At 45.7% G+C, this 26,990-nt stretch overlaps 2 protein-coding genes and 1 non-coding gene across 9 annotated transcripts in view; 2 read left to right on the top strand and 1 right to left on the bottom strand.

Annotated features, from left to right (window-relative positions):
* Positions 1-15,257, top strand: part of INPP5B (inositol polyphosphate-5-phosphatase B) — a 46,534-nt gene extending 31,277 nt beyond the window's left edge. For all 5 annotated transcript variants that reach the window (XM_032432792.1, XM_032432774.1, XM_032432809.1 and 2 more), the window contains 12 exons: positions 927-1,114; positions 2,634-2,745; positions 5,116-5,225; positions 6,184-6,319; positions 7,577-7,687; positions 8,610-8,772; positions 9,612-9,847; positions 10,626-10,739; positions 12,415-12,499; positions 12,865-12,992; positions 14,062-14,173; positions 14,420-15,257. In XM_032432792.1, the coding sequence (XP_032288683.1) occupies positions 927-1,114; positions 2,634-2,745; positions 5,116-5,225; positions 6,184-6,319; positions 7,577-7,687; positions 8,610-8,772; positions 9,612-9,847; positions 10,626-10,739; positions 12,415-12,499; positions 12,865-12,992; positions 14,062-14,173; positions 14,420-14,535 (1,611 nt within the window). In that variant the 3' untranslated portion in view covers positions 14,536-15,257. The remainder of the gene's footprint in view (positions 1-926; positions 1,115-2,633; positions 2,746-5,115; positions 5,226-6,183; positions 6,320-7,576; positions 7,688-8,609; positions 8,773-9,611; positions 9,848-10,625; positions 10,740-12,414; positions 12,500-12,864; positions 12,993-14,061; positions 14,174-14,419) is intronic.
* On the bottom strand, positions 11,506-11,613 carry LOC116626918. The gene has a single exon (XR_004298372.1). It is a non-coding gene; the product is annotated as a U6 spliceosomal RNA (small nuclear RNA).
* Positions 15,258-16,570: 1,313 nt separating the features above from the next.
* Positions 16,571-26,990, top strand: part of MTF1 (metal regulatory transcription factor 1) — a 41,587-nt gene continuing 31,167 nt past the window's right edge. For 2 of the 3 annotated variants that reach the window (XM_032432822.1, XM_032387460.1), the window contains exons 1-2: positions 16,571-16,651; positions 18,280-18,738. In XM_032432822.1, the coding sequence (XP_032288713.1) occupies positions 18,331-18,738 (408 nt within the window). In that variant the 5' untranslated portion in view covers positions 16,571-16,651; positions 18,280-18,330. Of the gene's footprint in view, positions 16,652-18,279; positions 18,739-26,990 lie in introns of those variants that run through there. The other variant, XM_032387467.1, reaches the window with a different exon arrangement.

Below are 26,990 nucleotides of genomic sequence, written 5' to 3' on the forward strand. Positions count from 1 at the left end.
TGATACTGTGACTGAGTGCGTCCTAGTTTGAGGGTGCTGGTGTGACAAGATGAATGGTGCCCTCAAGCAGGGCTAGGTGGAGCGGACCCCTTAGAAATCGTATTTTAGTGAGCTGCTGACTGATTTAGCATGTATCCGTGTCTACTCCACACCAGAGTTGATGTGTCCATTTCCCCCATGAAATTGCTCGCAGAAACTATGTTGGGAAACCAAGATACAGAAAGAACGCTGATCACAGGTGTGCGTTTCCTCTTCTTGAGGCTCCTAAAGTCCTGCTTTTAGGTTCTGCAAGAGCTTAGCTTCCTGTGGAGAAGGGCAGGCATGTGGTTTGCCTGTGATTTAGTGAAAAGTGGACTCGGCTTTGCCACTGACTGGCTAGCCACTCTGCTTTCTTCGATTTGTTTTCCTACCTGTTAAAATATGGACAATAGGGGCGCCTGGGTGGCTTAGTCGGTTAAGTGCCCGACTCTTTTTTTTTTTTTTTTTAATGTTTTATTTATTTATTCATGAGAGTCAGAGAGAGAGAGACAGACGCAGAGGCAGAGGGAGAAGCAGGCTCCCTTCCGAGCAGGGAGCCCGATGTGGGACTCGATCCCAGGACTCTGGGATCATGACCTGAGCTGAAGGCAGACGCTTAACCATCTGAGCCACCCAGGCGCCCAGTGCCCAACTCTTGATTTCTGCTCAGGTCACAGTCCCAGGGTCGTGAGATCCAGCCCTGTGTCGGGCTCTGCGCTCAGCTGGGAGTTTGCTGGAGATTGTCTCTCTCCCTCTCTAAGAAAATTAAAAAATAAAATACAGATAGTAACACTGCTTCACTTAGCTCTCATGATTATTTTGAAGAGAAAACATGTTGAAAACGTGCAGATTTAAATGGCTGCCCCCTTGAGGTTGTGAATTGGATTCTTTCGGGCTCTTTCCCGTAGGGTAACAAAGGAGGCGTGGCCATCAGGTTCCAGTTCCACAACACCAGCATCTGCGTCGTGAATTCTCACTTGGCAGCCCACACAGAAGAGTATGAGAGGAGGAACCAGGACTATAAAGACATCTGTTCTCGAATGCAGTTTTGTCAGATTGACCCAGGCCTTCCCCCTCTCACCATCAGCAAGCACGAGTGAGTCTGGGCTCAGCCCCCAAGCAGTTTGCCGCTCCGGCTATGCAGAGTTGGGGCCTGTCTGTTTTGTCAGGGAGGTGACTGGGGGAGGCTTCCCGCTGCCGGAGTGGGACCTCCAGCTAACGCTCACTTACACGCAGATTATGTCTCGTGGAAAATTTCCGTGTCTTAACTTACCATCGGGCAGACCTCTAGAATCTTTCTCACACATCATTTGTCCCCAGAAAATGTGTCAGATTTATTTTAACGTGGGTCTGCCTTGATTAAACATCACGAGGAAAGCAAGCAAAGAGCGAGCGTCTCAAGTCCAGGTTTCAGAAGTATGTTTTAGGATATTACATGTCTGTTTCTTTCCAGAAGCACCTGTAATTGAGATTTGGACTGCGGTGGTCCGCCTTCACTTAGTCTCTTATACCTCTTGAGTCAACGTTACAAAGCTGCAATTACAGCTGCTTGGAGCATCTTGGGCTAATCTTTGTTTTCTTTGTTTCGTTTATCTCTAAAACGTTCTGTATGTCTCAGATCAAGGCATATTAGAATTTCAGACCTTACAGTAACACTTGGAGCTTGTGCCACTTCTTTTAGAAAAAGGAAGAAGCCCCTGAGGCCATGGTATCTGCCAGGGAGTACACAGATGCAAGCTTCTCATCCCGCCTGCTGCGGTGGCGGAACGGTCTTGAGCTCACTGGTGTTCTGGAAGCTGACAGGATGGCTTTCCTTCTCCAGGGAACCTAGCAGGGAGTGTGGCTTCCGTTCTGCTGGACCTCCAGCATCCTAGTTTGGGAGCTTGCAGCTTGCATGTCGGTTTGTCCGCTGTTAGCTTGTGGATGCATTTATCTTGGTGCGTGCATCCTGCTGTGCGGGTTCTCTAATGACCCGGCTGCGGGCTTCAGATGGCGCAGGATTGGACTTTATGGGCTGTGCACTGTCACCTGGGAATGTCCAGTTACCCTTCTCCCGAAGCAGCAGGTGTGATAAAACACCTGTCACACTTTGCAGAAAGAGCCAACCGATGATACAGTGGGTGTTAAACCCAGACTCCACTGTACAGGTTGAGCTTTGTTTCAGAGGGACTCAATTCTAGAAACAAAGGCTGAGAGTGTGTTTTGTGGACTGTCATGTGCATGGAGGCGACATCATGGCATCATCTGGTTTGGGGCCCCCAAGCTACCAACATGACTCCCAGTATTTGATCTTTTGTGCTTTTTCCCAGGAATGAGGTAAATGGTTGTCTTTCTTTTAGATCTTATTAGACTATCTTTGCAACCACACAGCGTAAAACAGTCCAGGACAACTCAAGGCTGTTTCTGACGAACCTGGAGCAAAGGGTCACTGAGTAAGCAGCATGTTAGCCGTGATGTGAAATGGGGCGGCAAAAGAAAAGATTTCCCAAACGGCAGAGTCACTTCCCTCCCAGCTCCCAAGAAGCTGAGCCTCAGGGCCCTTCCGTCAGAAGTATGCTGGCTAGGATAGGTGAAGTTCCTCCTCAACCTGTGACCTTTGTGTTCTGTCCTCACAGTGTGGTCTTGTGGCTGGGGGACCTCAACTACAGGATAGAAGAGCTGGATGTGGAGACGGTGAAAAACCTCACCGAGGAGAAGGACTTTCAAACCCTGTATGCGTATGATCAGGTACAGATGGCCACCTGTGCCTTCTTCGGCACCCGTCCCCCCACTGTGAGGGCGCAGGAAGGCCTGGCTTGCCAACCTTCGGCCTCTTCTTCCTCGGCTGGGTAGGTTTCCCCGAGGAGCTGATGACCAGCCGTTTCTCCTTTCACCTGCATTCCCTTGTCCACGGCTGTCCCCCCGTTGGCTCTTCCCTCAAGGTGCCTCGTCCCCCTGGGGGGCAAGAGCGTGTGTGTTCTCTGTCTCGATCTCTCTCTCTCTCTCTCTCAACCCCTTTCCCCGGTGCTCATTCATTCATTCATTCCAGTAGGGGCTGAAGGGGTACCAAGCTTCTCATAAAGACACTTGGTATGTTTAAGATGATTTGTTGTTTTCTGAGTGAGCCTGCCTTGCCCCCTCCTGCTCTCACCAGACTTGTCCAGTGTAAATGACCACTCTTCTTCCTGAGCGGCTTTCTTCACATACGACAGAAACCAGTTCTCTAAGCTGCAGCTCTCCGCTGTGGTTGGGGTCGGCATTTCTTGCTCAGAGCACCAGCCGTTTCACAGGAAGGAGCAATCTGTGTCTCGCTGACTTTCTTTAGGCTACCCCTCTCAGTGGATTTCAAAACTGTTCAAGTGGTCAGGGTCGTTTTTAGTCTGTAGCCGCCTTCGTATTGTCATCAGTCTGAATCTTCCTGTTAACATTTTTGTCCCCCAGTGCACATCAATCAAAGGGAAAAAAAATCTCAACTTTGTTAAGTCTTTCTTTATGGAATAATATCTTTTTTGGCCCATTTTTCTCACCTGTTCCTTTCCTTGGTAAATTACCTTTTTTTCCTCTTTAATCCCCGTTTCAGCATTAAGCCAGTCTGCTCTGTAACTGTTTATTGCATCTGGATTCCAGAGTGAGGCATTCTAATAACTTCCCTGGTGGTTTCATACCCACCTCCTTTTGCCTTCTTTTCTGGTCTTTCTTCAAGTTAACAGTACCTGTTTCGTGTGTTCGCTACTTCCCAGATGGTTTTGAGGTCTACGTATACCAATTTAAGAATCATCCTAAGTTAATATCTACATTTTTATTATTTCTGTGGCTTTTTCCTTAGTAGTTTTTTTAGGAATTCATATTTTGGGGAATTTGACAACTGTTGTCCCCTGCGCAGCTGCCCCGTCTCCAGTGTGAGCTGACAGTTCTTCATCAGTCCACACTGGGCCGAGCTTGGTCCTTCACGGAGGAGGCAGGAGCACCTGTGGTTCTTAATCTTGCTGCAAGTGTGATCTGGAAGGAGCTCCCAAAATGAGTCCAGTAGGAGGAATGCTGGCTCTTCTCAGCATGTGCCAGGCGCCATTCTAAGTTGACAGTTCTTTCCAACAGCCCTGAGAGACAGATTCTATTACAAATCCAAAATTTGCAGATGGGAGAAATCAAGGCACAGAGCTTCCCCTAGTTCATATAACTCATCTGATAAACTCCTTTAGAAAATTGTTTAAATTTAATTCATACTTGTTTTGGTATACTTCTACTATTTATTTTTAGACACCTGGAAGTTCCCCTTTGTTTTTGGACTGTACCTTCCCAGACCTTTTTCTGTGTAGTTCTCTCTGTACAGTGGGAACAGCTGTGTTACACAGATGAAATAAATATCTGATACTTGGAAGGAAAAGCTCTGTGTCTGTTGGTACCTGATCCTCTTAGGGACATCTCAGCAAGATGGTACTCAGGCCCCCTGGATGCAGGTATCCTCTTATAAAAGAGCCTTAAAAACTGTACAAGAGGGGCGCCTGGGTGGCTCAGTCGTTAAGCGTCTGCCTTCGGCTCAGGTCATGATCTCAGGGTCCTGGGATTGAGCCCCTCATTGGGCTCCCTGCTCAGCGGGAAGCCTGCTTCTCCCTCTCCCACTCCCCCTGCTTGTGTTCCCTCTCTAGCTGTCTCTCTCTCTCTGTCAAATAAATAAATAAAATCTTTAAAAAAAAAAAAAATGTACAAGAGGCAAAGGAGTGGTCAACTCACTCCCCTTCCTAGGATTTAGTTCTCAAGATCTTTTTTTTTTTTTTAAAGATTTTTTTTATTTATTTGACAGAGAGAGACACAGCGAGAGAGGGAACACAAGCAGGGGGAGTGGGAGAGGGAGAAGCAGGCTTCCCGCTGAGCAAGGAGCCCGATGTGGGCCTCGATCCCAGGACCCTGGGATCATGACCTGTGCTGAAGGCAGATGCTTAACGACTGAGCCACCCAGGCGCCCCTAGTTCTCAAGATCTTATAGGATAGCTTTCTCATGGGCCTTTCCCTTTGGGTCAGTGTTCAGATTCCAGATTGATTTCCTTTCCTCTGCTAATTCAAGGTTTGCTTTTTTTATTCTGAGGTGTTTCCCCCCCGCCCTTCCATTCTTTCTTATAGCTGAAAACTCAGATGGCTACCAAGGCTGTTTTTGAAGGCTTCACTGAAGGCGAGCTCACGTTCCAGCCTACCTATAAGTATGATACTGGCTCCGATGACTGGGATACCAGGTAGGTAGGGGGTTTCTTCCGGGGGGCTGAGCAAATGGAAACCCCAGAATTTAGGGAGGCACTTGTCCCTGTGGGCCTAAAGAAGGAGGATAGGATTCCTGTGACTTCCCCGTGTTTTGCACTCTGGGGTCAAACATCTTCCGTCAGTGTCTGCTCATTCAGCAGCTCTGTCTTCCTGCATGTTTTCTTTTTGACCGCCTTAGCCTTGTTCCGTTATGATTTACTTTTCAGCTATGCTTAGGGGGATAGGATGACTCCAACCCGCTTAGCTTGTACTTGGTCATTACATGGGAGTTTATCACGTTGCATTAGTGCTTCTGGTATGCCTCCCATTATTTCATACCCTTTACCTCTGTTACCTCACTTCATCCCTCAGCTGGCAGCTGAAGGAGGTGTGATTTATAATCCTCAGCTTTGAGATCGGGGAACTGAGGCATGCAGAAATTAGAGTCTTCTAAGGGGCGTCTGGCTGTCTTGGGCGGTGGAGCATGCGACTCTTGATCTTGGGGTCATGAGTACAAGCCCCACATTGGGTGTAGAGATTACTTAAAAATAAAAAAAATCTTAAAAGAAAAGAGATAAAAATAAGATAAAGAGCCTCCCAAGCAGGCTAGTATAGAACCAGGATTATAACCGAGGCCGTAGGAATTCAGAGCCTGTGTCAAGCAGAGTACTTACTTCCAGATTGCCTTTTTCATCTCCTCCCCATAGGAGGGTAAAAGAACAGAGAGTCATTCTGAACAGCGTTTGCCTTGGAGCCCTCACAGCTGTTTTCGGTGACACCCACAGGGTACATGCTATCCCCTGGTGGGCCCGAATCACTGTGCCTTCTCGGATCCCTCGGGCCGCGTGGACTTGAAGGCCCTGGCCCCTCATTCCGCAGCTGCACCGGGGCGCCGGCCACGCAGCGGGGGCTGCTATGCCTGTGTGGGCCCCCAGTGCGGACTTTGCATTTCAGTGAGAAGTGTCGTGCTCCTGCCTGGTGTGACCGGGTCCTCTGGAAAGGGAAGAACATCACTCAGCTGAGTTACCAGAGCCACATGGCCCTGAAGACCAGTGACCACAAGCCTGTCAGCTCAGTGTTTGACATCGGGGTAGGTGGGCAGGTGACACCTGTCATGAGCACTCTATGGGAATTGGTTCTCATAACCAACACCACTTCTGTCGTTCTGGTCTCCTCCCCCCTCTGTATGAGAAAGCTCTTAAAAATTGTTTTTAGGGGCACCTGGCGGGCTCAGTCCATAGAGCATGCGACTCTTGATCTTGGGGTTGTGAGTTCGAGCCCACGTTGGGCATAGAGGTTACTTAAAAATTAAAAAAAAAAATTGTTCTAATTTAAATTTAATTCCTAATTATACTATAAATTTCTATGTTCATGGAAGTTCCCCTTTGCTTTTTGGACTGTATCTTTCCAGGACTTTTTCTATGCATTTACAAACATGTCCGTATTCTATATACAACATAGAGGATGTTTTGTTCTTTTTGTAAAAGAGATCATATTACACATATTGTCCTGAGAGAACATCTTTTTTTTCCCCTACTGACTATGTCTTAGGAGATCTTTCCATGTCAGTAAAGGTAGAGTTCCCTCATCCTCCCACCTCTGCCAACTCTATATGAGCTTATTTCCCACACCCTGGCAAATATTGGATTTTACCCGTCTTAAATTTCTGCCAACCCAGGGAGCCAAAAGAAGGAGATCTTTCATTATTCTAGATCACATTTCTTTGATTGCTAGTGAGGTTGAACATCTTTTTGCTCATTATCCCTTCTTCTGTGATTTCTGTTTCTTTATATTATCCATTCTCAAGGGTTCAGGTAGAGGCATATCAGAATCTGTGAGGGTGTGAGTAGCTTGAAAAAGCCTAATGAATGGTACAGTTTTCTTATTGGAAAGTGACAAAAATTGTGTTTATAACTCACAATACAGAAGGGAAAGCCTGACAAAATCTTGGCCGTTGGAACACAGGTTACAAAAACTTGAGAAATGCTATTTGAAATCAAACCCTAGAGGTTTCTCGCCACAGGCCTGTGGATAGCAGCAAACGAAGTAGAGCTAGTCACTGGGCATCCTTCTGCTCTAGAGCTGCGACCCAGGCAGAGCTGCCCACCAGGCTTCCACCCCTGCGTCTTCTCCCTGCTCATCAGGAAGCAGTTGACTTCATCACAAGCTCGGCCTCTGGAGGACCCCTCTGAGTCTATTGTTAATTGGGTTCTTTGTTAATTAAATCTATTTGGTCTTCACTTTCTGTGTGGCTGCCAACTGCTCTTGCCCAGTGCCCAGCATGTCCTCTTTCCTGAAAAGGAGGAAACGGGCAGAAGGCACTCAGGCTCTGCTATTTCCCTCCCAGGTGAAGATGGTCAACGAAGAACGTTACCGGAAGACTCTGGAGGAGATTGTTCGCTCCCTGGACAAGATGGAAAATGCCAACATTCCTTCTGTGTCCCTTTCTAAGCGAGAGGTAGGAAGGACATGTTGAGAATATTGGCAACAGGCTCTTCTATTTGTAGAACTTAAATCTCATCTGCGAGGCCTCAGAAATCTAGGAGCCACCTGTCCGACCCCTGGACTCCAGTCTTTTCGACGGGCCGCCTCTAGTTACAGTGAAGCTGCTGGTGTTAGCTGAGAGGAGAGGGGGGTTGTTGGTTTAGATTGTGTTCTTCTCCTGATCTTCTGTATCAGAAGCCTTTGACTTTTGTGGCTCATAGATTTCACCCACATACGGGCCATTCATGATTTAAATGATGGCACAGATGAGCCAAAAGGTGTTTTGTTTGATTTTAGTATAGCTGGTCTGTATTCTTGCAGGCGGTTGTCTTCCTCTGGATGTTTTGCTTTGACCAAGATTAAGTTGAGTCACAATTTCTTGGGTACACACACCGGTGTTGGTGGGAGGGCAGGCAGTGTAGAAAAGGGATGGGCGGTGGGGGAAGTCAAGTTAGGGCAGAAGATTTTTCGTGGAGGAGCTACAGCATAGATCATTCAGAATGGACAATGTCAAGAAGTCAGTCATGGGGATTTATGGTGTGGGTATTTTTTAATGCCTTAGATGTCCAGCTACTTGGAAGGATGTGCTTGGTCTTTATGTTTGGGGGTGGAATTTGTAAAGGTATTTTGGAAATGGTCTTTGGGTATAGAAAATAGAAGGTTCGAACTTTGATTCCCTCAGGAAATTTATTTATAAAACAACCTAAGTTTTTGGGTTTCTGGGTTAAACACAGACAGCTGTGGCCTCCCAGGGACATACTTAAAGCAGAAACATGATTTGAAAGAGGTGGTCCTTCATTGTTTTTCCAGACAAGGCAAAGATAGCCCAGTTGGGGTGGCTGGGCGGGTCGCCAAGAAGAGGGCATTGATCTGACTGGTCCCGGGCCTGTTCCCAGTTCTGTTTTCAGAATGTGAAGTACATGCAGTTGCAAGTACAGTCCTTTACAATTCAAAATGGACAAGTTCCCTGTCAGTTTGAATTTATCAACAAGCCTGATGAAAAGTCTTACTGTAAGCAGTGGCTGAATGCCAACCCCAGCAGAGGCTTCCTCCTGCCAGGTGAGGCCTCCGTTCCCAGGTTCCTGGTTGCTGGTTTGGGGAACACTCTACCCTGACTGTTTATTTTTCTCAAGTAAGCTTTTTTTGTTTCTGAGCATTTGTTGTCTGATCGAAACTTCTAAAAGCCCTGTGGGGGAACCATCCATAAATAAGAAATAAAACAGGAAGGGGCATGAGGTCAGCTTGAAAGCTTTCTCAGCCATGTGTGTGTTCCATAATTTCACAGAAAGAGAAGACAGAAGATCGCTGGGAAGCAGGTGCTGCTCTTGAAGGACCCATTTTCACTGTCTGCCTCACTATAATCAGCTCCCAGCGTCTGCTCTTGTAGGGAAAGATAACGGGGTGGTAATCCAGAAATTATATCTGGCCCTGGAATGTACCATTCGTGTCTTTCCCCTAACTTCTCCTTTGCACTCTGCATCATGCTGTGTGGCAGAGGGATGAAAGCCTGTTTTGTGGACAATTCACAGGCTGATACTTGCATTATATTTTCTCCGGGATCAGGTGTCTTCATGTGACCTGGCCCAGGGCAAGCTCTTTGATCCATGCCTTCTGATTGTATTAATAATTCTAACTTGAGCTGTGCTCCTTTGTACTTGAATTTCATAGCAGTTGCCTCTTCACATGTTTTTGTTTGTTGTTTTTATATCCCCACTTGGACTATAAACTCCTTGTTCATGTGTCCCCTGAGTGCTGAGCACATACATACTTGTTGGTTGGCTGATACCTCTGATACCCTTTCCCAGCCCTTTGTGCCTGATCCTTGTCCCTGCTGTCCTCTTTCCCCCTTTCCTCTTGGCCTCCCACCAGCCAATGTTACTTCTAATGTTTTTCTTCAGATTCTGCCATTGAGATTGAATTGGAGCTATTTGTAAATAAGACCACAGCTACAAAGCTCAACTCAGGTGAAGACAAAATCGAAGACATTCTGGTTTTGCACTTGGACAGGGGAAAGGATTACTTTTTGTCTGTGTCTGGGAACTACCTGCCCAGCTGTTTTGGATCTCCCATTCATACATTGTGCTACATGAGGGAGCCGATCTTGGACCTGCCACAGGAAACAATTAGAGAGCTGGTGAGTTTCATGCCATATGGAAGCATATATAACTGTAGCAGCCAAGCCAGTGAAGCAAGATATTCTCAGTCTTTCACATATAGTATATCACAGAAACTCAGCCATGGATACTAAGATAGGAAGCTTCCCTGGCCCATGATTTTATTCCTTTTTTTTGTTTTAATCATTACTTGGTCATCATCCTGAACTAAATTTTCTGAGATGTAAAAGACTCCTATGGAGACAATTTGAATACAAGGACTCTACTTTAGAGCCGATTTATAGTAATGTGCATATCCCCCCCCCATTCCAATGCACTTTTTAATTTAGGGACTCTTGATTTCTATCCTCTCCATTATATAAGATGAAAACAGAGGCCTTTAGTAAGGAGAGTGATTGGTCACAGGTCACATGGTGAGTTAACAGTGGACCTGGCCCCTACATTTAGGTTTTTGGACTCCTAAGTTTCTGCCCTTACTGCACCAGACCACACTGTCTCCCTGTTTCTGACAGTGAAATGCTCTTGGCAGGATGTTTTTTCAAAGAAGATGATGCATATTTCACCTGATTTATTGAAACTGCTTGCCATAACCCACTCCTAATTCTCAAAAATCACCTTCTGTACCTTGATTATGCCACCTAATTTCATTTTTTTGCCTGTGGAATGTTTGCTTAGGGGATTGAAGTGCTTTCCCTCCTCCGTGGGTTTGCTGCCCCCATTATCTTGTATTCTCCTGGAGCCAGCCCGTCAGAAGGTCCATTGGTTGGCCTTTGTATTATACTTTTTATTTCTTTTCAGACTCTGATGCCCCTAGAGACTGAAGATGATGGGGTCCAGTTGGAGAACCCCTTGGGAATCCCCAAAGAGCTCTGGATGATGGTTGATTACCTGTACCAAAATGCTGTCCAGCAGGTAGGTGGCGGTTAAGCAGTCAGACCTGATTGAGGCCAGACTGCCTTGGGGAAGAGCATCAGCCCCAAGAACTTTTGGTGTAAGAAGCTTTTACCCCAAGGAATCTGTGGAAAGCTGTCCCTTCCCGAGGGAGTGAGTGGGGACAGATAGGTTCATGTTTCACACCCACACGAGACCTTGCTATTACATAGAGCACTTGATTACCCCCAAGGGAAGCAGCCTTGCATAGGATGGCCTTCTCGGTACAGCATGTTCCCTCCCCTGGCCTCTGGGGTCCTCCAAGTAGAGAGCCATCTGGATTCTTCTCAAGATGTCAGCCTGCTCTCCTTTTGATGAACTCTTGCCAGTTTCTGGGAATGGGAGGGGCTACCTTGTTGATAAGCCAGACGGAGGCAGGAGACCAGATGGAGCCCCCAGGCCATGAGTCAGGAGGCCTGATTTCTAGAGTGATTTGGGCAAGCTTCATGAGATCAAATCAGTCAGTTTCACTGACTCATTCATATAGGGAGACTAATACAAACTATAGTCTACCACAGCTTTACCACTTGGGAGCAACGTATGTTCTTACAACATTCTCTTTTTACTCCCCCCCCGCCCCACCGCCCTGCCCCCCCCCTTATTATTACAGTGTCCCAAACACTATTCTAAATGTTTAACAGCATTGCCTCAGTTCATTCTCATGATAGCTCTCAGATGAAGAACCAGAGGTCCAGAAGGCTAAGTAACTTGGTCAAAATCCCAGAGCTGATAAATGGGCAGGATGGGGATTTGAACCCAGGGAGTCTGGCTATAGACGTCACAGTCTTACGCAGGGGCCATGCTAATCTTCTCTGTATTGTCCTAGTTTTAGTGTATGTGCTGCTGAATCGAGGACAGAAGTCACATTCTTAAGTACTGTGCTAGTAGTCTGCCTTCTCCATAGAGCTCCTTTCAAGTGTAACTTGAACAATACATAGAATATTATTTTCAGTTATGTGGCATTAAGTCATTTAATAAAACAAATTAATAAAGGCATGCTAGGACTAATGGAAATACCTTTATTGCCATAATCTTGTTTTCACAAAGCAAGGTGGTGTCTTTTTAACTTTTTCTATCTTATAAATGATATATTTTCGGGGCGCCTGTGTGGCTCAGTCGTTAAGTGTCTGCCTTCGGCTCAGGTCATGGTCCCAGGGTCCTGGGATCGAGCCCCGCGTTGGGCTCCCTGCTCCGCGGGAAGCCTGCTTCTCCCTCTCCCACTCCCCCTGCTTGTGTTCTCTCTCTCGCTATGTCTCTCTCTGTCAAATAAATAAAAAATCTTAAAAAAAAAAAAAAATGATATATTTTCTTCATGTTTTTCTTTTTTTGGTTAATCCTTCCACAACACTGCAGGAAACATAGTTTTAAGTTTTCCCTTACTGTTGTGAGTAGTATGCCCTACCTATAGTTTTATAATAGATGTTTTATGACTTTGAAGACCTGTCATGGGAGCATGCTCGGGAAAGCCTGCAAGATGAGTTAGCCGCATCAGCCCTAACTTTATCAGATTGTTTACTGGTTGATTCAAAGGCCTCACGTCACTGCTCCCTTTTTGCACCTTGGTGGTGATCATATTTCTAGGTCAGGAGATCATGGCTGATATTCTGAGAATGTAATTATGTGGTGACTTTCTTTTCTTTCTTTTTTTTTTTTGCAGGAAGATCTGTTTCAGCAGCCAGGCCTGAGGTCGGAATTTGAGCATATCAGGGACTGTTTGGATACTGGAATGATTGAAACCCTCTGTATCCTCAGACATTCGTGCATGTGTGCGTGCATGTATATGTGTGAATATGATTAAAGAGATGAGAGAAAAGAAGGAGTATTATTTTAAGGCTCAAAATCAGATCTTGTGTCCTCAGCTATCATATTTTTTCTTACTTAAAGTTTGCATAGAGAAGACTTTACCACTTTAAGCAACCAATATAGCAGGAACTCAGGAGGGCCCAGCTAAGCCGACAAACAGCTTGGCCCCTTCACTATGTCAGGCTGGCATCCTAGCTCTGAGCAGAGCCGTACTGGGCAGGTGGCATGTCTGACATGTGCTCGCTCCTGGGCCTTTTCCTAACCACGGCACGGCATCGCCAGTTCCTTAACGATGGGCCAAAAGCCGCCAGCAATCATTCTGTAGCTGAAGCCTTGCTGCTTTTCCTGGAGAGCCTGCCAGAGCCCGTCATCTGCTACAACACCTACCATAACTGCTTGGAGTGTTCTGGCAACTACATTGCGAGTAAACAGGTGAGGGGAAGCGTTGAACATTCACATGTTGCAGCCCCAGGCCTCATGGGGCCTGAGGGAACAAAGTGGGCGCAGTCCCTCAAACGCAGTGTGCTAGCAACTCAACTCCATAGCTTTCCTTCCCAAACCTGTTCTTCCTCTCATGTCCCCTTTTCTTTTCATGGCTTCACCCTGAATTCCAGTGACTCAACCCAGAAACCTGAGTCATTTCTGAGTCGTCCTCTGCTCGCCTCCCACATGCCCAGTTCCCTTGATCTGTCACCCATCTTCCATTCTCGTCCACTCACCTTGGTTCTAAGCCCTGCATTCAGGCTTTCCCTCTGCTCATTTGTTTTGTATACTGCCATCAGACCACATGCTCTAAAACTCTAATCACTCTCGTCACTGTTGGTCAAAAACCACACTTGGCTCTCCATTTGCCAATTAATGATTTTCTTAAACAAATGTTCAAGACTTTTAACCATCTGGCCTAATAGTTCACACATTAACAGGCCATAGCAGAATAATCTAGAAAACTTGCTAGTAATATAGGTTCCAGAGCCTCACCCCACATCCACTGAATCAGAATCTCTTTTGAAATATATCTTGTACAAGCTTCCCACGTGATAATGATACGCAGATAGCTGGAGTACTCATTGAGTTCTAGCCTGATCGACCCCTCCAGCCTCAGCACCTGTTCAAACAGGGGCGCTCCTGCTAAAATTGACTTCTCAGTGTGTTCTCTCTCCTTATCTCACTGTTTTCCTTCTCTTACCTTTTTTACACTTTCTTTTGCCCTAAATGCCCTAGTCCTTACCTCTGCAAGTCCAGTCTTGTCTTATATTCAAGACCCAGCTTAATGTAAACCTTTTGAGAACACATAGTTAGGCTATTGAGCTCTAAATTCACATAGCATTTGATCTGTGCTTCTCTTTTGACACTTGTGCCAAGTGGTAAGTGATCAGGGTTTCCCGTGCACAGTCTTACTCATGTCCTTGGATCATGTACTCAGCTCCTGGAATATAGCAGATGTCTGACAAATGATTGAATGACTGAATGAAAAGACAAATGCCGATTCTCCCTCTTTCAGGTCATTTCTACCCTCCCTACATTCCACCAAAATGTCTTCAACTACTTGATGACGTTTCTGCGAGAACTGCTGAAAAAATCAGCAAAAAATCATTTGGATGCGAATATTCTAGGTAAGCAGTCGAGTGTCTGTGGAAAGCATCTCTGCATACTGAGAGACTCATTATGAGAAATGTGCTTGAGGAAGGTCCCAAGATCACTGTAGTGGAACTAAATCTCCAGCTCTGGGCCAAGTTTACCCTCACATAGTTTTTTTCAAGCAGAAAATAATGCTTTGGGGCACTCCTCCCAACTCAACCGTACCAGAATAAGTAGTGTTTCTTTTGCTGAATCATTTGTCTTCTGTGTTTTTCATGCAGCTAGCATATTTGGCAGCTTACTGCTTCGAAACCCAGCTGGTCACCAAAAGCTTGACATGGCAGAGAAGAAGAAGGCTCAAGAATTTATTCACCTATTCCTCTGCAACTCACCTTGAGCCTATCTCCTCTCCTATTTTACTCGAGGCAGCCAATTACCAGCCCCACCTGTTTAAGATCAAGAACTACCACAAGAAGACGTGAGGCCTCTTGGAAACAAAAGCGGCAGCTGCCTGTTTCCTGAGCCCTGACACCCCCCCCCCCCACTATGGCTGTCACAGTCCCGTCACTCTGAGTTCTGAAGACATGGGGGAAATCCGCCACAATAAAACTGACAGTCAATGTTCAACTTTAGTTATTCAACACAGATCTCTCTATTTTTTTAAACTTTAAAGATGTTTAAATAACTATTTCCTGTGCTCACTCAGAGTGCCTCCTGGGCATAGTCAGTGCCTTCCCTGTAGCCTGGACTGGGCTCCCCATGACCAGATATTTGAACAAACTTTGGGGTCCTAAAGGGAGAATGAATTGGACAGCAAGAATGCAAGTGGAATCTGCTGGATAAACAGGTCACAGCCACCCCAGATGTTTCCAGTGCTCTAAGGACATGTGTATATGTATATACAAACCCTACCCCCTTTCCTACTCAGATGTGGCTCAGCAATTCTGGGGCTGGCCACTCAGCCTCAGGGCAATACAGTGGCTTGAAAATGAAGGTACCGAAGAAAGTGGTGTTTGGTGAAACAAATGGGATTTTCTGGGTCAATAAATCCTCTGAACTGTATATGATGCATCCCCTCTCTCATATATGTAATATATTTTAATGATAAATGTATTTTTAACAGTGGTTGTTTGTATGTTTTTATTTCTTAAGGGATGGCTGCTGGACTTTTTGTGGCTTAAGCATTGGGGCAGGTGGTCAGGGGCCAAAGAGGTAGTTGCCTGGCAGTCTGGTGGGTAACAATCACCATTCATAGTTTTCATGCAAGAGATGTACAGGCATGGCCTGAACACCTTGACCCAGATCTAGTCTCTGGGAGTTGTCCCACTCTGAATATTCTAGAGAAGTAGCTTATGGGAAAATCAGGCAGTGTCTGCTGGGAGGTTCTAACAGATTTAACAGGCATTTAAAAAAGACGGAGAGGGGCGCCTGGGTGGCACAGCTGGTTGAACATCCGACTCTTGGTTTCAGCTCAGGTCATGATCTCAGGGTCATGGGATAGAGCCCCACATCCAGCTCCTCACTCCTCACTCATGGCGGAGTCCGCTTGAGATTCTCGCCCTCTCCCTGTGCCCCTCCCACTCATGCTCTAAAATAAATAAATCTTAAAAAGAAAATAAGGAAGGCACGTGCAAAGTCGCTTCTTGGGCACTGGGACACCAACATTCCTTGGCAGTGTGAAATGTGACTCAGATGCGGGCTGATAGGATGACAGCGTGACCGGTCAAAAAAAAAAAAAAAAAAGGGAATGGCAAATAGGTGGCGCTGACGGGCCCGGGCGGGAGTCCCGTGGAAGCCGGCAGTCCTCCGCAGGGGGAAAAGTTGGAACCGACAGCCTGGGCAGAAATAAGAGGGAAGCAGTGGGACGTCTTGTGATAGCTAGTGGGGGCGGGGGAGGCGGCGGCGTCCTCTGGCTGGGCTTGGTTCTGCCATTTGGATCCCATCTTCCTTTCTTGACCCCACTGGTACATTAACTTTGGTTGGTCCCAGCTTCCCCTCATCACCAGAGGGCGAAAGCCGGGAAGGTCATAGCCTTGCAGGCTCCCCTTGAGGGTCCGAGCTGGAATTCGGATGGCTAACTGGGGTCCTTCCCGTTGCAGTTGTGGCTGCGAGGGCGAGGGCGGCCGGCGTAAGCCGGGCTGAGGCTACTTTCGACTAGTGGTTGGGGAGGTTCGACCCCCTTTCCTTGCGTCTGGCGCCAGAAGGCGGACACCCCGAGAGCTCGCCGACTGCGGACGCGGCGGGCGCTTCTCAGCGCGGGACGAACTTACGGCCCCGCGACGTCTCCGCGGCACCCTGCCCCGCCCCGCCCCTCCTGCTCGCCAATTGGAGGCTCGAGCTCAGCCCCCACACCGCCTAAACCAACTAGAAGCGCCAGGGAGAGGCGGGGCCGGTATCTCCTCCTTCCTCCGGAAAGCGGAAGCGGAAGTGACGTTCGGGGAAGGTGGGGGCAATCATGGTGCCGCTGGGGAGGGGAGAAGCTGCCGCTGCCGCCGTTGCCGGGAGCCGCGGAGGTAAAAGGCGAAACTAGACGCGGCCTGGGCTGGGGGCTTCCCGGGGGGGCGCGGGACTTAGGCTCCCTCCTGAAGCATTTCCCACTAGAGACCCCAGTCTGGTCACCATAGGGACCCCACCCCTCCTCCGTTTCCATGGGGATGGGTATCCAGCCCCCCTTCCCTGTTTCCATGGAGACCCGGACCCTGCCCCTCTTCGCCCGGCTTGGAGCCCCCCAGCCTGTCTTCAGATTTTTCTGTGTAGCCCCGTCTGGGGGCTATCCCAGTCAGGTTCCTTTTCTCAGCCTTCTCTCAAGGGTGCTCCGTTTGTACTCCTCGTATGCCACCCTCAAGCCTCCTGGTCTTGTTTGTTCCGGACAGTTGGTCTCCGCTTAGCCGCTGATGGTGCCGGGGAAGCCCTGTGGGGCCTCCGGTGCTCTTATCTCTCCTCAGATGCAGCGAAATGTGCATCTACCGGGTTGCGTAAGCCAGAGCAAGGGGTCGGGCAGGTTCCTCCCGGATCTGATCCCTTGGCCTGTCTCTGCTAAATACTTCTCTGTCTAGCCGCCCCACTATGTAAAGGTTCACTTTCTAACCCAGGGCAGAAGAGAAAAAGTGCAAAGCCAGACTGAAAACTAAAAGTGATGTGCTGATTATTTTTAAATTCTGTTCTGCCTGCCAAACCCACATTTGTAGAACCTGTGTGTTTGCAGCTGAAGGAAGAAGAACGAATCCAGAACAGGAAAGCTTCAAATTTGGTATTTTTTCCAAGAGAACATATCTTTCCAAGAGAGTATGTCTTCCCAAGAGAGTATATCTGCGGGTCTTTCATTCATTTAGCTGACATCTCCTGAACTCTTGGTGTCATTGTATTGTGCTAGGGGCAATAGAAACAAAAATAAGATTCACCGTTCCCTCGCTGCAGAGAGCACACTATACACGCATAGGTTCTAGCGGACACCACGTTGTTTTAGAAGATTAATGGATATAATGGTCTTCATTGAATATGCCTGACTGGGGATCAGCCCCCCTACCCAGAAGCTGAAACATCTGTTTTAGGAAGGAGGGAATGAATTCACACTTGTTTTCCCTGTTATTCTCAGACATTGTGCCTTAACATATATTATCTCTTTTACTCTGCGTAACAACTTTGGGAGAAGGAACTACCAGTCCCACCTTACCCGTAAGAAAAATCGGGTACAGAAAAGTTACCCAAGTAGTAAGTGGCAAAGCTGGGATTTGTGGATAGGTGACCCTGCTTCCAAAGGTCTATTTCCACAATAGACTACACTGCCCCCATGGTCTAATCTGGGGGATATGTGACTGGGTTTTCTTACTTTAAGACTTAAAACAACTCAACCTTGAAGTAGTTTGCCCTTTTATCCCCTTTAGGAATTGTTTGGTAGTAAGGTATGTTTGGAAGGTCTTAAGAACGCTACTTATTTCTTCAGTTTGTTTTTTTTTTTTACAGACATTGCTTTTCCTTTAAAATGACTTGATGGTTTCAAAGTTAAACTTCAAAAAATATTCCCAAGGAAGATGATTTTCATTTACTTTGGCCTATTCTTCAAGTGAGAGGAAAAATGAGCCCTGTGGTTGCTGAGGAGGTCCCTGGGTTTGACTCTAACTCTGGCTTTGTCCTATTGCAGACAGGTCATTACCTTTCCATTTCTCACAATTGGGCTGAGCACGATTGAACCATGGGGGAACACAGTCCAGACGACAACATCATCTACTTTGAGGCAGAGGAAGATGAGCTGACCCCCGATGACAAGATGCTCAGGTTTGTGGATAAAAACGGACTGGTGCCTTCCTCATCTGGAACTGTTTATGATAGGACAACTGTTCTTATTGAGCAGGACCCTGGCACTTTGGAGGATGAAGACGACGATGGACAGTGTGGCGAACACTTGCCTTTTCTAGTAGGGGGTGAAGAAGGCTTTCACCTAATAGATCATGAAGCAATGTCCCAGGGTTATGTGCAACACATTATCTCACCAGATCAGATTCATTTAACAATAAACCCTGGTTCCACGCCCATGCCAAGAAATATTGAAGGTGCAACTCTCACTCTGCAGTCGGAATGTCCAGAAACGAAACGTAAAGAAGTAAGTAAAGCAGTGGGTGAGGGCCCAGTTTAGCTTTGGAGCAAAGTCCTTACACAACTCATGTTGGCAGTTTTAGCTGGGGAATAAAGGAGTCCCTGCAGTGAGGACCTACAATGGCTTTGCTTGTCAACAACACATATGCTTCACATTTTGTTGTGACTGCTTCCTGGAACTTTTAGTTTATATGGCCACATTGAAATTTGGGAAAGCTGAATTCTAGTGTTTCAAATTTTCCTCCCCAAATCATAAATAAAATAGAAATTTCACTGAGGTAAGTCCATGTTTTGATGCTGAAATAACTAGATTTGGCTTATTTCTCGGGTGTGGATAAATAATTTGTTTTGGAGATGAGTATCTTCTAGAATATGTTTTATTTTCGTAGTGAATATTTGATGAATAATAAGGCCTCGCTTTCTCTCATAAGAAATTCAGGCAAGAGACAGTAAATGAGAGCAGGTTATCTAAAATAAGTGTTCATGCTCATACTTAGCTGCTGTGAGTAAGGTAATGTATGTCACGATGGTTGGAAAACCGTAAAGCATTGTACAAATTATACTGGTGTGGTGATCATTAGCAGAATGAAAGATACAGTTTAAAGGTAGTGATAGGCATTATCTAGAACTGACTACAGGTCCATTAGAAAAAACAGATCACTGGTAGTCGCTGTGTCAGGGACTAAATGTAAAATGTTACCAGACAGACACAGGGTAAATCGTTTAGCAAAATATTTTTCTCTTATGCTGTAATTAAGGTCTTGGAATTGGAGAATTTTATTATTCGTGCCATATGGCTTTTCCACTGCTAGCCATAGAATCTCAGAGCTGGAAGCAACCAGAGAGAAACCATCTCGTCCTACCTTCCATTTCAGGCAGGATTTCTCTATGGCATCTCTGACATGAGTTCATCTGGTCTCTGCTTGAACACTTGCAGAATGACGAGAGCACTGTGTTTCACCACTCGGCCTCATACATTTGTTGGCCAGCTCTGATTGTTAGAAAGCTTTTCCTTGTATAGAGCCAAAAACCTGCCTTCCTGCAGCTGCTGCCCACCGGTTCTGCCTTCCTGAACAATAGCAAGTTAAACCTTCCTCTGACAGGACAACAGACATTTAAAGATCATGGCTTTCTCTTTCTCTTCTCTGGTACAGGCTAACCACCTTGATTTACGTAAATATTCCTCTGTGACATTCTTCACTAGTTTCTCATCAGTCTGATCACCTTGGATTATATGAATTCCAGTTACCCAAAGTCTTCTTAAAATTCACAGTGGAGCACAATCTCCCAAGAGTGAGGCAACCAGCCCTGAATACTGTGCGACTCTTATCTCTTAATCTGGACACTATGCTACAATTGCTGTATAGTTTGTATTTTATTAGCAGTGACATCATACTTACTCTTAGCTTGTACTTGGAAATCTCTAGACTAGTGATTCTTAATTGGGGCAGTTTTGTTCCCCATAAGGCATTTAATAACGTGTGGAGACATTTTTGGTCGTCACACTGGGGAAGTGCTGCTGGAATCCAGTGGGTGGAGGCCAATGATCCTATTAAACATTCAGCAATGTACAGGACAGCCTCCTGCAACAAAGAATGATCTGGCCCAAAATGTTGATTGGCTGTTACCCAGTAAAACTTTATTTACAAAACAGGCAGTGGGCTAAATTTGGCCCACTGGCTGGAGTGTGCCTACTCCTGGACTAGAACATAGGGAGCTTAGGGGGTTAGGGGGTAGTTGAAAATAAGGATGGAAAGATAGCAGAGATCCAGACATGGAAGGCAGTGATAACATGCTCAGGGGTTTGGACTGTATTCTGGAAATAGTGGGAAACCATTGAAGGTGTCTGAGCCAAGGAGTGATGTGGTTAGAGTAGCATTTTAGAAATATTGCTCTGGTAGCAGTGGTAGCTTGATTGCCCAGTTAGGAGGTAGTCGTAGTTTAGATCTGGGGTTTCATTTGAGGCTGATGAAGGTTAATGGCCCTGTAAGTAGAAAGAATCCAGAGCTTTTGTTGAAGTATAAGAGAACCTCATATATTACTGGCGTTCGAAGAATGAGCCATGAATTGGGTATGATTCAAAGGATTCATCCATTTTTCCAAGTATGTCGGGTTTCTTCTCTGTCTTAGCTAAGGGGCTGCACAGAGGATTGATTGGAGCTTCAAGACTAGGAAGCATGTTGAGTAGTTAGAGTAAACCATGATAGGTACTTTATCAGAGGCCTGTTCAGACTGCCGTGTCAGGCTGAGGAGAAAGCAGGGGACTCTGCTGTTCGCCTCATCGTCTGGGAATGGTGAGTTCATAAGAGGAATCAGGAAGAGGAGAAAGTTTGGGGGGGGCAACTGATGAGCTTGTTCGGAGTATAGTGAATGAAGAGTCCTTGAGGAAAAGTAAAGTGAACAAGTTGAGAAGCCCATTGGAAATGTGGATCTGAAGTCCAGGAACTGGCTCAGGATTTACAAAGGGTTCAAAGCATGGGCAGTTCACTCAAGGGAGGAGTCAGAGTTGGTCCGCGAATGTAAAGGCTAAAAAGATAAAGAGAAACCAAAGATCACAGAGTCAAAGAGATGGGTGAAATACAGTGTTGTGGCAGGTGAGGGAAGAGTGTCAGGGAGTGTGACTGTTCCTCTGTGACCCTGCAGAGGGATTGAGGGGCCAAAGAGAAGCCATTGGTTCTGCCTTCTGTCCACTGATCACACCATGAGAAGACTTTCTATAGAGCACTGGGGGCTGGAGCCAGATTTCCAGTGATGGAGAAGTGAGTGGGTGGTGAGGAAACCGGAGGCAGGAAGTGTCAAGTTGTGTGTGTGTGTGTGTGTGTGTGTGTGTGTGTTTACTATGGTATTTGGAGGAAGAGTGATGAGGTAGTAGCAACTCAAGGGGGTGGAATCATTTCTTTAGCACAGAAAATGTGAACCTGGCTTAGAGCCTAAACTTTAAGCCATCCTCAGTTAATGATTACTATGTGAAAGTGCTTTGAGAGCAACTGTTTGGGAAACATTAAGTTGAATCGAGACAGAGGCTTATTACAGAATTTTTCAGAGCTTTTGATGTGTTAATAATTGCGAAGGAAGGAAATGCAGACTTCTCCAAACACTTTGAACTTGGGAAACCATTTTCAGGTGTCATTTCCAGGGTTGGTATTTTGTGGAACACATTTTGGGAAATGCTGATCTAGGCAGGAAAGGAGATGGTAGGGAGGGAATGATATTATGCAATCACTTATATGAGCTGTCGCTTTCCCACTCCGTGCTCCAGATCTCCCTTGACTCATGGTGCGGTTATGTCTCGATAAACCCGTCAGAAGTTGAAAATGTCATGGAAAGTACATTGAAGACACCTGACCTATCGATCTCATAGCTTAGCCTAGCCTGCCTTAAACGTGCTCAGAACTCTTACATTAGCCTGTAGTTGGGCAAAATCATCTAACACAGAGCCAGTTTTGTAATAAAGTGTTGACCAGTTTATGTAATTAATTGAATACTGTGCTGAAAGTGACAAACAGAATGGTTGTATTGGTACAGAATGGCTAGAAGTATATCGGTTGTTTACCCTCCTGATGTTGGGGCTGACTGGGAGCCGTGGCTCGCTGCTAGGGGAGAGATCCAAATTCAGAATTTGAAGTACAGTTTCTCCTGGATGTGTATCGCTTCCTCACCACTGTATGGTCGAACCATCGTAAGTTGGGGACTATACTTGCAAGCCTAGTTTACCTCATGGCTTCAGGTCTTGATGATCATGTTGAGTAGATAAGGTGAAGGGTACTGTGAACACCTTGTTCAATCTACTATGGATTTGGCTCACTGTACTTTCATCCCATCGTATCTTTCTAGTCTATCCATGAACCTACATGGAAGATTCTAGAAACTTTAAAAAAATCAGTTGGTGTGGAGTTTGTTGGAGATTGAGGGCAAAGCATCAGTGGCTTTTAGTCTTTGAAAATGTTGCTTAATGACCTGGCATTGCCTTCCTGAGGCACCATCTTACCTTAGCTTTTGCTTTAACAGTGATTGGGGTGGGGGTGGGGGGGCACTTAAATCCATTTAATTGGCCTAAAGAGGCCAATGTTTATGACTGTTTGATAATACTTTTCATGATTTCTGTACCCCCACTTTTCCCCCTTTTTGAAAACCTGGTCTTTTCCCTCCATCTCCATGTCCAGGTGTTACTCTTGAGAAATCAAATCATTTGATAACTAGTTAGTTTTCTTGGCTTCCCAAGCAGTTTGTTTTCTGAGTCAGATTTTAGCCTGATTTTCCTGTTTACCCCTGATTGTTCTGTTGTTTCCTGTAGTGTGTAGTTGGCTTACCTGTTACTTCACTTTTTTGCCTTTTGCTTGTCTTGCGTAAAAATAAACCAACCGGAACCTTGCGACAGATACTGTCTTCTCCTCCTTCCACAGGCCCACTGGTCATTCTGACTCTAATTTCCTGTATCTTATTCTCATACTTGCTGTCTTACCACCATCCACCTGCTAATCTCCAATCAAAATATGTCCTTCTACACAAGTCAGCATTCTAAAGGGGGTTGCTCCTTTAATGCCCTGCTCTGGGCTTCTGAGCAGCTGTGTTTCCTTTAGTTGGTTCATGTAGCCCATGATTTCCCAAACTTTCTTGCATCCATCCCTTCCTGAGAACCTGCCAGGACTGTCTAGTTACGTGTTCATCCACCTCTGTATGAACCACACTGGTGAACATAATGTACCCCCTGTAGCTAACTGACCTTGCCACTTTTCTGCTCAGTAGTTGGCCAGGAAGTATGAAGAAAGCCAGGAATCCCATACCAAATATGTTCTTCATGATGCACCAAAGTATTCCAGTGCGTTGATTGGAAAAGAATATCTTTTTTTTTTCTACCAAGAAGCACAGTTACAGAGATGCTTTGTGAATTAGGCTGCTTGCTATTACTAGTCAGTGACACTCCAAGAGGAGTTTTGTGGGGTTTTTCCCCTTAGTATGACAAATTTTAAGTATAAGAATAAAGGGGAAAATTTGACTCTAGTGTTTTGCAATACGTCCTTTACTTTGGGAGACCTAGTTCCAATTTCATTCCTCATTATCAGCCCCTCAGGCAGTAGAATGATCCACTCTGACAAACCTGGATATTGCTGACTCTCCCAGAGGGGAACTACTTTGCTGTTAGTCTTTGCATATATTGTGATTACATTTCTTCCAGGCTCCCTTCTGAACTCCCACAGAATTGCCATTCAGAACTAGGACTCTTGCTGCTTGAAATTCTGGTGTTAAGGATCCATTCACTCTTTCCACAAGCTTTTACTTATGAAGTACCTACTTTTGTCAGCTATCTGGTAGGGCAAAGAAATAGTCCCAGCCCTTCAGGGAGACTGCTGGGGGCGGGGCGGGGGGGGGGGGGTAGTTTGTTGGAACCCAGGGCAGAAGCCGAAGCCTGTATGCCTGTTAGTACCTCTCCATAGCCCTCGGCACTTCCATCACTGAGGCCCCCTGGCCTGGAAGAGGAACAGAGTGGTTTTGTGTACATACTGGTTTTATAGCATGGTGCTGCAGGAATAACAGGTCTCAGATTTACATTTTATATGAGCTGTACCTGTTGGGTATTGCTAACATTTTGGTAGTGTAGGACATTGGAGAAAGAGCCCGAATTTTAATGTTTTTCTCTTATTTAAATCAATCCTGTTCTTGAAATTATTTCTTCTGTGATGTGCAAAGGGATAATTTAGACTTAGGTTCCATCTTTGCTCTGGCTTATTCTGTGTGGCCTTGGGCAAGCTGCTCTGTTTCCTCTTTTGTAAAATTGAAATAAAAATACCCCATTGCATTTTGTGAAGATTAAATGAGATTTATTCATACATAAATATACAACAGTATGTGCATAAAACATTTAGCACAGTGTCTGGATCATCATGGTTGTTCAGTGAATGCTCATTTACTCTCCGTCCCTTGTAGGCCCATGCGGTTCTTGAAGGAGGTTCAGAGGTAATCTCCTGTTTAAGAAGAGGTTAAAATGGCCTTTGTTAGGAACTCTTTGGGAAGCATTTTCTCCTTAAAACAAGGTTATAAATTGTGATTGGGTTCCAGGATAGCCTGCAGAAGTCCCAGTAACCCCTAATTAGCTGAGCTGTTGTATTAATATCGCTACAGAATGTGAACCACCGTTTATAATCAGGACAACATGTTTGTAGTCCTTTGGGTTCTGTGAACACCAGCCCTTGCCACAGGTAATCTGTTCCATTTGACTTCCTTAGCACCTGGCCACTGGAAGTTACTTCCATTGGTGGGCAGTTGGAGCACCAGGCAAAAGCTGAGGGCTCATTTAAAAAAAAAAACAAAAACACCTTTTTAATTGAGGGATAATCGACATGTAACATTATATTAGTTTCAGATACACAACGTAGTGATTCAGTATTTGTGTACATTGTGAAATGACCCCACAATAAGTCTTGTCATCACACATAGTTGTAGATTTTTTTCTTATGATGAGAACTTTTAAGACCTACTCTCTTAGCAGTTTTCAAATACACAATATGATGTACCATTAACTGTAGTCATCATGGTGTGCGCTACATCCCCATGACTTATTTTATAAGCTGAGGGCCCTTAGAGCTAAAGAATGAGGACTCCAGTCATGCTGGTGGTGGTGAGAGGGTAAGACGGCTAGCATCTGCTGAGCGCCTGCTGTATACTAGTCACTGTGTGAGGGGCTTCAGCATAGCTTCGTATTTGACCTTCATAACAATTTATAGAATAGGTACTATTAGCCCTCATTTTACAGATAAAGAAAACAGGCTTAGAAACAAACAACTAGCAAGTGGCATAAATGAGGTTTGAACTGAGGATGTTCTGGATGCCAAAGCCTGTGCTGTTCGGACATAACACACCACCTTTGTAAAGACGGGAGACTCAGCCACCAAGGCCTGTTAGCCGTGGAAAGGGGCAGCAGGAAGGCGTTAGTTCTGTGAGTGTAAAAGGCTGAGGTGTGGGAAGTGCTGTGTGACTCCAGCTCTGGTGGGGTGGGCAGTGCGAGGCCTGATGAAGCAATGAGGTCAGTCAGAGCTCTCCCACTTCCACTCTGAGCTCTGTGGTTGCACACTGTAGAGTAGAAGAAGTGAGATCAGTGCCTGCCTGGGAACAGAGGCGGTATTGGGGAGAGGGGCGGGAAGTCTCCAGCATTGGGGAGGAATGGACAGCTCCCACAGCCACTGAGGCCAGGCCAGTCGTTGACTTGTGAGAACCTTCATGCACTGGATGCTCAGGGCCAGAGACTCCTTTTCCTCACTGAGTAAGGGGCTGGTAAGGAGGGTCAAATCTAGTTCTCTTGGTCTCTCGTTTCTTTTTCCTCCAGCAGAAACCCAGCCTTTTTTCCTTTCTGAAAATTTTTAAGCTTTTGTCTCCTGGAGTCCAGTGTTTAATTTTCTCATTTTTGCTTGTTTCATTTACCTTTCCTTCTTTGATTCTGTTTACTTAACCAGGCTGTCATCTTTGTTAACTATTTCTCTATTCTAGAACTACTCAGAACACCTTGTAAACCGCTCTCAGTTCTCTGAAAGCTCATGCTTCTTGCCCATTATAACATTAGACCCTATCCTCAATGAGCCTACTCTGCACCCCTCCGTGCTCCTTACCTTAGTAATCAACAAGTGTTAGAGGCCACACAGGAAAGTTAAAGTGGTGCAATTCTTCAGCTCTTTTAGAGAAACGCATTCTTTATTATCCAGTGGAATCGTCAGTGATATTTACGTTCATATTATACATAATGCTAGTTAATTTTGAGAGGTGAGTTATGCGTCACCTCTTTCTTTAGATTCAGCTTGAGCATAACTTCCTTTGAGAAGCCTTTCTCACTGGCCCCCAAGTCTAAGTTAGATGCTTTTCCCTGTACTTCTATTCTCACATCCATTATCAGCACAACTTCTCATATCGTATTGGTCTTGTCTGTCTGTCTGATTCTCCTCTTGACATTGAGCTCCTTGAGAGCAGGGACTGTTTTTTCTGTATGCCTAGCACCTTGGACAGTATAATCCCTGTGACATAATTTTTTGAAATCATGATAAACCTTACTTGTATTCAAATGTACCATATGTTGCGGTTCCTCTTCTCTGTAACCATGAAAACTTAACGTGTTTTTTGCAACTTCCTGTTTGGATCCAGTTTGAGGAGGTTTAGTTTTCCCTTTTGTGAAATTTGGTGCTATTTAAAAACGATTCTGAAAGACCCAGAATAATGACTTCCATTTCCGGCCTCCCTCCTGATGGGGTAAGAGATTACTCGTCTATTCAGCAC

The sequence above is a fragment of the Phoca vitulina genome, unplaced genomic scaffold (genome assembly GCF_004348235.1).
Source record: "Phoca vitulina isolate PV1807 unplaced genomic scaffold, GSC_HSeal_1.0 scaffold2, whole genome shotgun sequence".
NCBI classification, from domain to species: Eukaryota; Metazoa; Chordata; class Mammalia; order Carnivora; family Phocidae; genus Phoca; species Phoca vitulina.